A 14,076-nucleotide genomic window follows, 5' to 3' on the forward strand; every position below is an offset into this window, starting at 1 on the left:
GTTGCCATGACCAATTAATGCTGCACAGAATCAGCTGTTTCTCTTAACGCAGCACAAAAATTTGTATTAACATTCTTTCCAATTGAATATATACTATTTTAAGATACCTGAAGAATTTAAAAATTATTTGACCAAATTTCAGCGTTTAGCAGAAATCAACCACATAAATTTACAAGGGGAGAGAATTCTCTAAGCATTTCAGATGAGCTCATTCCATTAGCTTCTGTTATCTTAGTGAAGAAGCAGGGAGATGTACATCTTAAAGAGAATGAATGCACGAGCATTTCTTAAATCCATTTAGGGTCTGAATTGCAATTTTTAGCTATAATAAATTGTAGGAAATGCACTAATAGTTTTGACTAGATAAAGGCATTTTTTGAAATAAACAGTAGAGCTGAAAGAGACAAAGTCTTATACTAGTAGGTTTTATCAAAAAATTAAAGGTACAATCTTATAAAATGACTTGCACCATATTACATTTTGGTAAAAATTTAACACACCAAAGCATGTTTGAAAGTGTTCACTTCCACCCCAGCTTTACAATAAATTACTTGAACTAAGAAATCTTAAAAAACAGGCAAGAGAAAACCAGTAGGCAATAACTTTTCTAAATAGTATTTTCTCTGAAGTTTCTTCTTCCCTTTCCTTCAGCTCACTGCTGGGTACACCTGTAGGAGTGATGGCTTCTAATGTTTACTTAATTACTAAGGGTTTGTAACTAGAGTAGTTCACATCCGTGTTTAACAAGATCCTCATTTTCCAACAAGCACTTTTCACCAACACTCCCTCCTCCTTACCCAGAGGAATTCTTCTTATTCTTTTGGCTTCAAAATAAATTGCTTTCAGCTTTTGCTTTTACTGCATACCTTCGCCTACAATTTTTCCTTTAAGCAGGGTACTCTCGTGTTGCAATGCTTATATAAAGACCTCAGCAATTCAGATATATTACATACTTTTCTAGTATAAGCCATCTGATATTAACATTCATTTTCCCTACAACATCCAGGGCTGTATCACAAATTACTTACGTCTGGATTTGCAGGGGATGAATTAATGGAAAATAGCTCTCCATTTAAAGATGGATGGAAAGAAATCATAAAGATGTACCTGTAAAGCTCTACTTGTAACTGTGCTAACTCCCAGTACAAGAGAGGATAAGTGGTTTCTCTTCATACTCAGACTGCAGCTTCTTTGTTAGCTGACACAAGTTGTATAAAGCAGAAGCAAATTACTTACCAAACTATTAATACAAGTACTCTGCTCTTGTGAGACCTCACTTGGAGTATTGTGTGCAGTTCTGGTGTCCTCAACATAAAAAGGACATGGAACAGTTAGAACAAGTCCAGAGGAGGCCACGAGGATGATCAGGGGACTGGAGCACCTCCCATATGAAGACAGACTGAGAAAGTTGGGGCTGTTCAGCCTGGAGAAGAGAAGGCTGCATAGAGACCTCATAGCAGCCTTCCAGTATCTGAAGGGGGCCTACAGGGATGCTGGGGAGGGACTATTCATTAGGGACTGTAGTGACAGGACAAGGGGTAACGGGTTGAAACAAATAGCAGAGGTTTAGACCGGATATAAGGAAGAAATTCTGTACTGTTAGGGTGGTGAGGTACTGGTTGCCCAGGGAGGTAGTGAATGCTCCATCCCTGGCAGTGTTCAAGGCCAGGTTGGATGAAGCCTTGGGTGATATGGTTTAGTGTGAGATGTCCCTGCCCATGGCAGGGGCGTTGGAACTAGATGATCTTAAGGTCCTTTCCAACCCTAACTATTCTATGATTCTATGAGTTTATGACTGGTCATACTCTCACAACTCCATAACTCTGCTACCAAACAGAAAACAAGCTCCCTCAAAAATGCAGAGGAAAATTGTTTCCCTTTGTTTGCTAATGCTTTGTTGGGTGAATTCCAGTGGGATACTAATTTTGTCATAAAATCAGGTTTTGTAAAGGCCAGAAGTTCCAAAAATAACACTACCTTTTAGTGCAGCGAATCTTCCTCAAGTCTTCACCCAATGGTCTCAGGTACCCTGAAACATAAACAAATATCACACTTAAACTTTGCCTGCAGCTTCAGAACTCCAGTGTGGGCATCCCCACATCGAGTTGCCTTGGTGCCATTGCTATGAAAACATGTTTGTAGCCGTACCATGAATGACAGCTCTCTTGCTTATGGAGCTGGGCTCATGGGCAACTGGACCCGTGTAGATGAAGAGGCAGAGCCAGCATGACAGCAGGAGGCCTTCCTGCGAGCCCCAGCCTGGGTCTGTGGGGACCCGGTGCACAGCCCACTGGCACAGGGCCTCAGGAAAATGCACATGGAGAGAGATGGCCAACATCAAATCCGCTAAAGAGACTAAAGCCTTTCAAAACAGGGATGCCGGCCTCCCCCTTCATACCACAAAAACATCCATTGCATCCCTGACGCCATGAGCTCACAGCCTGCCTAAGCCACTGGGACTCAAGGGTACCACAAGAAAACAAGGCTGCTTGTCCGCAGCGCAGCCCTCCCACTCCTAGCCTGGGTACTAGGGCCCCAGCTTGAGGTAAGGCAACGTCCAGGGTAAAAACGTGCTAATGGAAGCCCACCTCACCTCAGCAAGGCCTCTACCCAGCTCGGCCCGTGCGTCTACGGTGGGGATGTGCGGCGGCAGCACGGGACGGTTGATGCGTGCCCCTGAGGAGACCCGAGAGAGTCGGTTTGCCCCCCGGTACCGACAGAGCGCTGAAGAAGCTGTTCCAAACTCCTCGCAGGTGGTACCACGGGAAAGGTGCTAGGTAGATTGCTATGGGGGGAAATGCTGGAGCTTAGCACTGAGGAGATGAAGAAGACTGCGGGCGGGCAAGCAGCCACAAAACAGAACCCCCTTCCCCTCAGCCCCAGCCTTGGCTTAACCCCGCCCCTTGTGCATTACCCCCGCCTCTTGTGCATTAGCCCCGCCCCTGCGCCTTAGCCCCGCCCCCACATTAGCCCCGTCCTCAGGCCCGGCCCTGGGCTTTCGAGGAAAAGCCCCGCCCTTCCTGCTGTGTTCCTATTGGCTGACCCTGGAAGGCGGGGACCAAACCACGGGCTGGGACGCGTCGCCAGGGGGAGGTTACGTGAGGCCACTTCCTCCGCCCCGCCCCTCCGCGGTGCGGCCGGGGGCAGCTGGAACCGGTTGGCGGCCGCGCCGCCCCCTCCCCTCCCCCGCGCTGTCAGGCGGCCCTGGGCAGTGTCCGCGGACCCCTGCCGCGGGAGGAGGGGCCGGGAGCCCGGGCGGTGCCTCCCGCAGCTCCGCACGGACGGGTTGGGAGCAGGGAGCGGTGCGTGGACAGGTCAGTCCGTGCCCGAGGCGGGTGTCGCGGACGGGCTGTGTGGTGGCAGGGAACGGTTGGTTGGTGCGTGCTGCTGAGGAGGCCTGGAGGGGTTAAGGCGCCGTGGGTTTGCCACGCGGTGTGGGCAGGGCGCTGGGGGAGCGGTGCCGCGTTCCTCGGGTGTCGGTTGGTGTGTGGTGACTGGAGGGCAGGGATGGCGTTCGGCCGTGAGGGCGGCCGCGGAAAGGGCGTGTGGCTTCCTGAGGAGGGTGGGTGAGGCGGGGAGTGAGAGGCCGCGCTGCCCGGGGGTGGCTGAGGTGTGGTGGGGACATCGTGCTGCCGGTGCTGCGGTGGAACCGGCACCCGGTGAGCGTGGCTCGGCTGGCTGCGGGCCGCTCTGTTTATTTACGTCCCAGCCGAAAGCTCTCGCCCGGGGCGGTCCCGCGGCTGTTGCATTATGTAAGCGGCCGCGAGGCTGGGATGGGGCGGGTTTGGGGACGCGGCGCGCCGCCTCCCGGCCAGCAGCCGGCCGCTGTGCGGGGTGTGCGGGACGGCAGCCGCCTGCGGCGGGCAGGGAGCAGTCAGTAAGTCCCCGTCAGGCCGGCGGGGTGCGGCCGGCGGACACCCTGCGGCACCGGTCGGCTCCGCTTGGGGTGTGTGTGCCGATCCGCTCTGCTCTTTGTCTTCGCTTTGAACTGAAAGGAGCACTCTAGCAATGCTTATGGCTTGCGTTGTAGTATGCTTGGTGTCACGGAGACTAATAATGTAATGTTAGATTAACATTATTACTTGCTTCCTAACCAGGCTGCTGCAGGAGGCACAGATTAATTTATGTATTTTCTTCTTTTCAATCGATAGCATGTCTTGCAGGGTGTTTGTGTTTTAATTCATTAAAACATGTGGTGTTAGATGGAGGTTTAGCCTTCAAAGTATTTAAAATGTTAATGGCAGAGTGTAATAGTTAAGTGAAATAATTTTTTATCATAAGAGATACTTTTCCTTATAGTTTTTTGTATGTGTTCTAGCACTGTTGCCTGTAAAATAACTGTAGAAAATACAAAAAATTAATCAGGGGGATACCGTGTGTCTTGAATAGAAGCTATGACTAAACTGCCACAAAATTAATCTCTTAGTAAAGCAGGTTGCTCCTGCTTTGAAAACCCCATAAAAATAATTGTTTGTTGCTGTGTTGAATACTGAGAGCTGTGGGGAGCATTATGAATCTTACTTGTCCATGTCATTCCTAAGTGAAGAATATTAATGTGATCATGAAGAGCTTAATTGCTACCTTGTTAAAGATCTTCTCAGCCACGTGTTAATAATGAACAACACATAAGCAAAGAGAAATCAAACTGATGCTGGTCTGGTTTACTTTAAGAACTTTGTCTGCAAAGCTGCTATGACATAGGTAAGACAGAAGAGTCTGCTACATGGACAGGTATTTAAAACATGCTGAAACCTATTAAGGTCTTGTTGTTTAAAACAAAGCAGAGGCATTATAGGCAAACATAGTATGTCAGGTAGGGTTCTTGTGCCTGATTACCAAGGCTGGCTTGGCCCTGCAAATGGGTAGTTAAATTGATACTTAAAATAGCATCTTAAAGATATTTTTCTGTATGCTAATTTGATGTTGTTTCAGAAATAGTACTTAGGCTTTGATTCTTTTTAAGTGTCAGCATAGCCCTATTGGTAAAATTCCTGCCATTGTATCAGATGTGTCCAGATCTTGCATGCAAGTTTGTTTTCTGTCCAGTGTTAATACTGCAATGCAGTATGAGAGCTTCTGACTTTGTGACCGTCCTTTCTCATGCAGTCAAGGTGCGGGGAGGGGAAAAGGAGAAGGAGAGGGCAGGAAGAACCTTCTGGTTGTTTGAGTGAAAATGAAGGTGTTGATGCTGTAATGCTGTTTCTAAAAATTCTTCACTTGTTGGAGTGAATGTCCTGACAGGCATATCCTCTGACCTTGGTCTAAAATCCAGTTGTTGTCAATTATTGTTACTTAATTTTATTATGTATCTAATTTGTTGCTTTAGATGTGGTCGGTAATATTCTGATACCTTATTAGGACCAACAACAAGCCACGTCTGTTCCTCATACTACAAGTTTAATTTTATTTGATTAGATGTCATTTAAATATTAAAGGTATAGTCTGAAGTAGTATTTCTATGCTCTACAGTAATTCTGCGAGTAAAAATGAGAAAACTGAATCTTAAACCGCAGTTTTGTGTGGTGAGCCTCATCTCTCTGTTCAGCACAGCACTAGATCCGATGCATGGTGATGGATTTTTCTATTGCTGCATATAGTACAGCTTTCAGGAAGGCAGAATATAAGTGCAGTACCTTGTCCTGCAGTGCAAGGTAGTGTTCATATGCAGGCCTCCTGAGGCAGGTTGCAGGGAGCTGTGGTGCCCTGCATTGGCCCCACTCTTGCCAGCACGCACTCTCAGATGTCGAATGACTTGGCTGATACTGTGGCACCTTTTCCCTGCTTCAGGCTGGCACTAGTCCTTTCCTTGGTGTTGATATGTCACATAAGTCTGCTTTTAAGGTGGAGAATGCCTGCTTAAAATCAGTAAAATAAAAGCAAAAATATTGCAGCCTTCTTGTCCTTACCCTTTTGATCTTTGAGTGCAAAAAATAAATGGGAGTGATATTTTGAAATAATTGAGCTTATGTTTGCTTTTTGCAGTGCCAGTAGTCTGCACTGTGATCTGTGATGAAATGTGTGCTAATGGTATGGAACAGCCTGTTTGTGCACAGCTGGTCTTTATTTTTCTGCAGGTAACTAAGCAAAGTCAGTAATACAGTGGTTGAAAATATTCTTACATTAAGAATCAGATTTTTGAAAATATTAAACTGCATTCCAGGAATATTATGGCACCTAGGTACCAAGTCTCATTTTAATTGAAAAATGCCATTAAGTACCTATAAAAATGTATATGCCTAGCTATCTTTAAAAAATTCACCCATTAGAAAGATTCTTTTATAAGTTGTATTTTACTGTAATTTTGAAAAATCTATATTATTATCCAGTCATTCTTAATGTTACCCAAGAGAGTTTTGGGTTGATAACCTTACATCAGAAATTTCTACTAATTGCTTATTGAATAATGTTTTGGGGCTTTTTGAGGGGAAGAAATGTCCCACAGTATGTTTCGGTATAAATCTGCTGCTTTTTGGCTTTCTCATTGGCATGTTGCCAGATGCTGGCTATCCTCAATGGGCTAAGTCCATGCAAAAGGTCATGGTCTCATGATCTGTGTCATCTAGATTTTAGGAGCTTAAATTAAGTTGCTTACACTCCCATTAGCTGCATCCTAGAGAGGATAAAACTTGGAACACTTTGGATCTGTTATGTACCAAAAGAGCAGCATTTTGTTTCTCTTTTTGTGTTATGAGTTCAGATTAGTTAAATGGAAATGTTCCCTGTGGGTACCCCCAGTTTAGAAAGCTAGTGTGGAATTTACTTAGGCTTGGTTTGTCTCTCTTCTCTTCCACCATTAGATGTTTATGTATGTTTTTCCTTCTACTGCTAAGTATAACCAACCATTCATCAGCCCTTACAGCCAATTCTGTTGATAAAGTCAGCTTTTCATTCAGATCTAGCTCAGTATAGTTGCTTAATTTTGAAAGCCTTCTGTCAATACAGCAAAAAGAAAGTTCAAGGCCTTCAGCTGTGGAAGTCTGCAGTAGAAAAAAATAATCACATCATACTTCAAGTCCATCTCAGACATTGTCTTGACACCATTATAAGTCAGATCCTCAAAAACCTGTTTGAGTTGCTATTAAGAATCTGCCTTGTGCTGAGAGAGAGTGTGTCATCTGACTTTATGAATGCTCTGAATTTTTGAGTCTAAAATTTGTTCAGTGTTTGCAGTCTAGGCTCTTATATGGCAGGATTGTCACAGATTACTTGGTGTATGTTTATCTAAGCCTGAAATACTGAGTATGGGATACGGGACAGCAAGCAGCCAACACCTCTTAAAATATATTAATACCTCTTAAAATATATTGCAGAGGTTAAGGGAATTAAGGGGAGGGTGTGTGTGTAAGCTGAAGGGCTTTTGTGTACCACCAAACCTGGAAGCCACAAAGTTCAAATGAACTTTGATCTTGGAATTATTAAATTAAGTCTATGTTCTGGTATATTTTGACTACAGTGAAAAATTGTCTTGCTCATCCATGAGGACCTTTGCTACCTCATTTTAGAGGGAGCTATGGTATTTAGTATATTTACATTAGATATTAGTATATTTATATTAGATATTTACTACACAGCATAGCTGTTTAGTAGTTGATTGTGTTATGCCAGAAGGAGGGTCTGAAATGTCATCTTTTCACTTCTTTCAAGTGCCTTTAGGGGTCCACAGCTGTTTGCCTGCATCTTTTATAAGTGCTCTTTTAGATTCAGGATGGGAGAGCTTGTGTTTAATGTTATGTAGAGAAATACATCAGCTCCTGTTGTTCTTGTACTTCAGGTGCCCATGAGGAGGAGGAGGTTGTGAAAGGAAAGCTTTATGTGCAATATTAGAACAAAGAGCACGTTTTTTTCTCTTCTGTTCAACCTGATGGGTACTGTGCTTAAAATCTTCATTGCTTTTTTTTTGGGTGTATAAAGCCATGTAAGTGGATTTCTAAAATTGCAACATTCCCAATTGTTTTTCTTCCTAAGACTATAAGGAGAGCTTTGTGTTGTAGAAGGGGAACCAAGATTGTACATGACCTTAGCTACCAGGCTGTTGATCTTGCCCCTGCCTTGCAGACAGCCTGTGGGTGAGGTTGGTTGATGGGCAGCATTACCTGAGTCAGGCTTTTAAAGGCAGGTTAGCACAGCGCCAAAACTGAGTGCTGCTGCTGTGCAGTCACCATCTCCTTGAGAAGCCTCCAGAGACTGAAAGGTAAGGGTTTGCTGTGTTTGAGGGGGAGAGTGTGAGAGATTTGAACTGTGACATGGCAGAGGAAAGAACGCGTTTCTGTTGGAAAAGCAAAAATCAAGGTAAAGAAACACTTTGGGGGTTTTGTTTTGTTGTTTTAGTGAAGTGCTGATACCATTGTGTGAATGTCTACCTGCTGAGACCTCTTTTCCATGAGGAAATGACCTAGGTGCCGGTGTTCATTCCTTGCTTGCATGTAGTTGCAGTCTGTAAAAGCTGACCAAAGGGAGGAAGTGGGACACAGGATGAGGGGCAATTGTTTGCACCTTAGGTAGCATTTAGGTGCGTGTAGTTGCAGCAGATGTGAATACAGCTTTCATGCTTTTGAACCCAAAGTTAGGTTTAAAATGGTTGTTGCACAAGGACTTCTAGTTTGTAAATCTGCTTGGTTGGCTTTGTTAATAGTTGCTGATTAGGAAATGTTTAATATTTTCAATGTAACTCTTCTTGTTTCAGTTCCCCTAAGCAGACAGTTATGACCCCTTCAAGCTGAGGAGTTTGCATTCTCCCAAACAGTCCATTTTTACAGATGTAGGGAGTGGAGAGGATTTTATTGTTCTTTGTCAGCTCTTTTGGTGAGGCAATGCTGAAAATCAGAAGGAAAAAATGTAGAGTTTAAAAGATTGCCTGACACCTACCGGGCAGAGAATTTGAATGCGTAGGATTTCTTACCATTGCCCTCTGGGAATTAAGTTACTCCCGTTCTTAAGGAACCATCAGTAGCTAGACAGCTAAACTTAGGCTTTTTTACTCCTAAATAAAGCATTTTTGTATTGTGTCTTGAAAGCACAGAATGCTTTGTAGGTGCATGGTAATACACAATGTGTGCTTTTTGTTAATGAATCAAGCTGATCTGTTTTCTTTGCTGTATGTTTCTGCAAGAAAAGCTGTTTCTTCAAAATGAGGGGTAGTACTTAGACCCTAAACATGGATGTAAGTGCGGTACCTGTAGCTGCAATTCTTCTAGAAAAATTGGCCCTGTGTTTGGTGATGCAAACCAGAGTTTTTTCTTCTCCTGATATACATCCTAAAGGCAGGTTGAGTGGGGCTTTGAGATAAAATGCTTTTTGAGTAGAATTTTAGACAGCTGTGGAAAATCAGTTTATCAGTCTCAATACAGTTAACTACTGTTATAAAGAAAACTAAATCTTTTGCCAGGTGGTTTAAAAAAGCCTACAGATGTCTTGCAAGTAAGTGCATAGAATTTTTACAAGACAGGCTAAAAGCTTTATAGACTTAACAGGGTTTCAGATTTTTTTTTTCCTTTCAGAATGGATGGACAGTTAATTTGAAGGTAGGCAGACATGCTGGCTTTTGTCAAGTTTGATTTTGAGTCTTGGGTAACATAGTTTAGCATATGGCATCCCTGCCCATGGCAGGGGTGTTGGAGCTAGGTAATTTTAAGGTCCTTTCCAACCCTAACTATTCTCTGATTCCATGTTGCATTAGCTTTGGAAATAGTGTTTTTTACAAGGCAAAATCCTATTCTTGCTTTGGGGAAGTGAGTTCAGGATTTATCTGCCACTTACCTGCTGTGTTTGGCAAGGAATTTTTGCCTGCTTCATGTCCCCTTTGGCTTCTCTGCCTTTGCAGTTAAAGGGTGTCCAGGTAAGGACAAGTCGGTGAACGCAGCCAGGGCCCTCAACTATTCATAAATGCACACTAGTAGTTTATATTCTCCGCTTTAAACTGAGCATTTTTATGTCATATGGGACCAGTTTCACAACTCTAATTTTAGTTTCAGCACTGAAACATGCTGCGCTTCTGTGTCTATATATAACTGCTAAAAATAAATGCTAGAATGTGTCACTGTTAATGCACAGACTACCTAATGACACACATGTGACAAAGTTCATAAAAGGTGTGCCCTTCATGGAATTCAGGTTAATTGAGATTGTTTCCAGCTTCAGTAGTTCGGGATTTTATCATTTACAGAACTGTTACTTGTAAAAGATTACACGCAGAATTAGAATACATGACCATAAGAATCTATATTGCTGCTATTTTCTTGATCTAGTTTTAGCAATGAAAAGCCATCTCCCTTGATGTGGGGAGAATGACATAAGGGAGGAGAAAAAGTAATATAAAGGCAGCAGTAGTTAGTCAAAGGGTAAATTGAGAGGAAGAGAAGATTAGGTGTTTAAACATCTTTTAACTAACTCTGCCCAGGAGGAATGGGGATTGATTATGAGCTTTTCCCTACCCTACCCGTTTGGTATATCTGACTTTCTATAGTTTTTCTTGTTTTCAAGGCATCTGTTAAACTGCTCTGGGCCCTTTCAAGACAAGGGCTTGTAGCAGAGCTAGTGAAAGGTAGATTTTTTTTTTCTATAGTGCTGTTAGTTTTTCTATTATTAAGCTGTTACTAAAGAATTGCTAACCAGCATTGTACTAAAGTGCCGTTTCCAATTAAAAAATAGCAATACAAATGTTCTAATAAAGTGCTTTTTTCCCGTGTTCAAAAAATAGCAATAAAAATATTCTACTTGTTTGGTTTAAAGCAAACCAAAACAAGCCCATGAGAAAAAAATACACATACACTCCTCCCACACCTCAGTGATATAAAGAAATGGGTAAGTTGAGAGCATTGCAAAGTTCATTTTGCATATAATTAGTATGATTATTTTATAGCTCATGTCCAAATGAATATACTTGGGTGATGACAGTTAATCTAGCAACAAACAGACTTGGACTTTGGTATGATTTCATAAATAATACAAAAAGATATGTTATATTAATAGTGTTTCTGCTGTAATGGGGAGAATGGAATTCTGCCAGCTTTTTTTTTTCCCATCAAGTTACTGTATATTGAAGGAGGATAGAAAATTGAAGCAGGGTCAGTCTTCCCACTGCTGTCCTGGCTGTAGGCAGTTGCTTCCTGCTGCAGTGTTTTGAAGACTGCTTAGTGCTTCTAGTTGCTGGTGCTCCATGTGAAAGGCCAGAAGTATTGGTAGGTAGGGGAGCAGAGTCCAGGGTGATGAACACCACCATGAAGGTGGTAGTGCTTATAGGTGAAACCTTTCTTGTGTTCTGAAGAGAATGCTAAGTAATAGCATAGATGAGGCAGTCAGAAGTTACTGCTTGCTGGAGGTCATGATCTTAAATGTGTTATAATTTCCAGTGGCCTCTTTGGAAGCAAAATCAGTCAAAATGGGCTTTTGAAAAATCTTAGATTAAGACTGATAAATGCTGCATGATATTGATACTTCTGTATGGTATTTGATTTAGTAGTCTTTTTCTTGAGCCAGTGTAGCAACAGTGTCTTCTGCAGCTGGATGTTTTCTGTGGCTGCTGCTGGTTTTAAAGACTTATGTATTTTTACTATTCATTCACAGCAGCATCACTAGTGGCTCATTTCCCTGTAAGTGGCGGGATTTGTGTCTACTTATTTAGGACAGCAACAGATGTAGTGCACTGTTTCTGAAATGCAATATTTTTTCCTCTCACTACAGGAGATTTTAACCATCCTGAGGCAAGAGTTCTGCAGTTATGACCTCTTCTCAAGTCACTTTTGCAGTAAGAGGACCATCAGTGCCAGGTACTTAAATCATGCTTTCTCCTTTTTATATGTGGTTTAAGTAGAGGTTAATGTTGAAAGGCTGCCTTGTCTGTGTTCCTCAGAAGAAAAAGAACATGTCAATTCAAACACAAAAATGAATCCTTGTATAATACATTAATTAAAAAAAAATCACATAGGAATTTGAAAGTGAGATTTGGGAATTAATTTTTACCTTTTTCTTCAAACAACAATTCCATGGTATGCTAGGGAGTTTGATGCTGAAATTGTTATTTTTAAAGGCAGTGTTCTGTCTGCAGCTTTTTATTCCATGGAAATGAGTATTTATGTTCTGATCCAGGCTTGCCAAGCATGCATTGACCTGTTCTGTTTTTTAGTCTCTGTTACTTCCACAGTTGCAGTGGCACTGGCACTAAGAAAGTTGACTTTGTGTGTAACTTTCTCTTGTCCTGATAATATCCACAAAAAAAAAAAAAGAAAGTAAGGCAGGACCTATTTCTCCCTAATCCTACTAGCAGGTTACAAAGAATTGCCTGGAAATACTCACCATATGTATAGCATAAAGACGTGACACTGAAGGCTGCTTCTGCTTATGACAATATTGATACTGCTGCTTTTGACTTGGGAAGAAGAGCTTTGAGATGCAGTAGTGGCAAGATGCAGTCTTGTGAAAGAAGAGGCTTTCAGAGCTATCAACAGTTTTACAAATAGCAAAATCTGGCATTATGTAGAAATGTCATGTACTGGTTGGCAGATCACCATGGTGAGTAGTTAGCTGGTGAGACAGGAACCCTTACCTTGAGCACTAACCTGCTCCCCATGTTCTCATCACTGTCCCTTCCTGTTGATGTCAAAGCCATGCTAACTGGCAGGATGAAAGAGCATCACCAGCATAGGAATAATGCTTTGACTCACTCCCTCTTGCCAAACCACTTTGAGAGTCAGCATTGGTGATGAACTGACATAAGGCTTTGACATATTTGTGACATGCACTGCTTCATTTTTACCTTGTCCTAGCAGAAGGAAGAGGGTCAGTGCTTACTGGCTGTGACTCCTTCAGGTTTTCATCAGGACGTTGTCCCATACCAAGAGACTGCTAGGTGGCCAAAGATTCTTTCTTATGAAAGAAAACCTGGAGCTTCTAACTTCCATCTGTACACTTCTCAACAGAGCTGGCCCAAGCAGAGAGATTGCAACATCAGTGGTACTGTTGCAAGCTTTGAGATTGGGCAGGAGTCTTGGAGTAGCTTCCTCTTTTCTGTAGCTGAAGGAACTCTGCAGGTTGCAGCATTGGATTACCTGGCAAAGGGAGGGGAGAAACTGAAGACCCCTGAACTTAAAGCACAAAACCAAACTGCTGAGTTTAGAGTTGCCTTTGGAAAGGCAGTTGCAGTTTATGATGCATTTCACTTGTGCCTTTCCTGGGATGATATAAGCAGCATTTTACAAATCGTGGTTTAGCCTTGCAGTGTAACTGTCCAAGTGAGTTTAGGGGCAACTGCATCTTATTCAAATGTTGCCTTTTGTGGATTGTTCTTTGAGTGATAAGTATTCACACATGTTCATTTAAAAATGAAGGCTAGAAAACTATTCTAACCACCTGCTACTAAGAGGAATATAATTTAGATGGCACTGCAGAGTTTAGCTGGCATGTACACTAAGTTTTACTAAATGCTGCTATTTTAAAGGGATATTAAAAGAATTTTAGCTTCTCTTTAATATCTCCAGTCAGAAATTCTAACTGTGTGGTATTTAGGTGGTCTTCTCTCTCCCCTTTATCTCCTCCCTGCAAAAACAAACCATAATTACTTCAGCACAGAGTGGAAAAGGTAAAGCACCTGACCCTAGGCAATTGTGTGCAGTGAATTATGTAGTAAATATACAGATTGTCTTTGCTTATGTCTGCTTTATCTGCTTACAGTGAGCATCTACAAAGCTTAATCTAATCCCCCTCAATAAACTGGAACAAAAAATGTATTAAAAAAGTACTGTAGATCAAGATGTTTTCTGAAATTATTTTGGTAAACTTTTTAGGAACAAATTACCTTACTTAATTCCTTGCTTTTGTAGATCCTTCCCTCCCCTCCCAATTGTTATGTCTGCAAAGGTTTCTTTCATAAGCAATTCTGGTGATATCTTTTACTATGTTAAGCTGTATAACTGGAAAAAATGGACATAATTGGGGAGGCATAAGAACTTCCTCAAAACTGAAAAACCTAATCCCTCTGTCAGTGAGATCCTTATGATAGTAAAGAAAATACTGTTGTTTTGGGTGGGGGAAAAATGCCTTTCTGAATGAGAAAGAGGAGGTAGTTTAGATGGATGACTCTGG

At 42.3% G+C, this 14,076-nt stretch overlaps 1 protein-coding gene across 1 annotated transcript in view; it reads left to right on the forward strand.

Annotated features, from left to right (window-relative positions):
• The first annotated feature begins 3,137 nt into the window (after positions 1-3,137).
• Positions 3,138-14,076, forward strand: part of GPCPD1 (glycerophosphocholine phosphodiesterase 1) — a 42,370-nt gene continuing 31,431 nt past the window's right edge. Inside the window, exons 1-2 of the mRNA XM_034060672.1 lie at positions 3,138-3,314; positions 11,680-11,765. Of these exons, the coding sequence (XP_033916563.1) occupies positions 11,717-11,765 (49 nt within the window). The 5' untranslated portion in view covers positions 3,138-3,314; positions 11,680-11,716. The remainder of the gene's footprint in view (positions 3,315-11,679; positions 11,766-14,076) is intronic.

Source organism: Melopsittacus undulatus, chromosome 3 (assembly GCF_012275295.1).
Source record: "Melopsittacus undulatus isolate bMelUnd1 chromosome 3, bMelUnd1.mat.Z, whole genome shotgun sequence".
Taxonomy (NCBI): domain Eukaryota; kingdom Metazoa; phylum Chordata; class Aves; order Psittaciformes; family Psittaculidae; genus Melopsittacus; species Melopsittacus undulatus.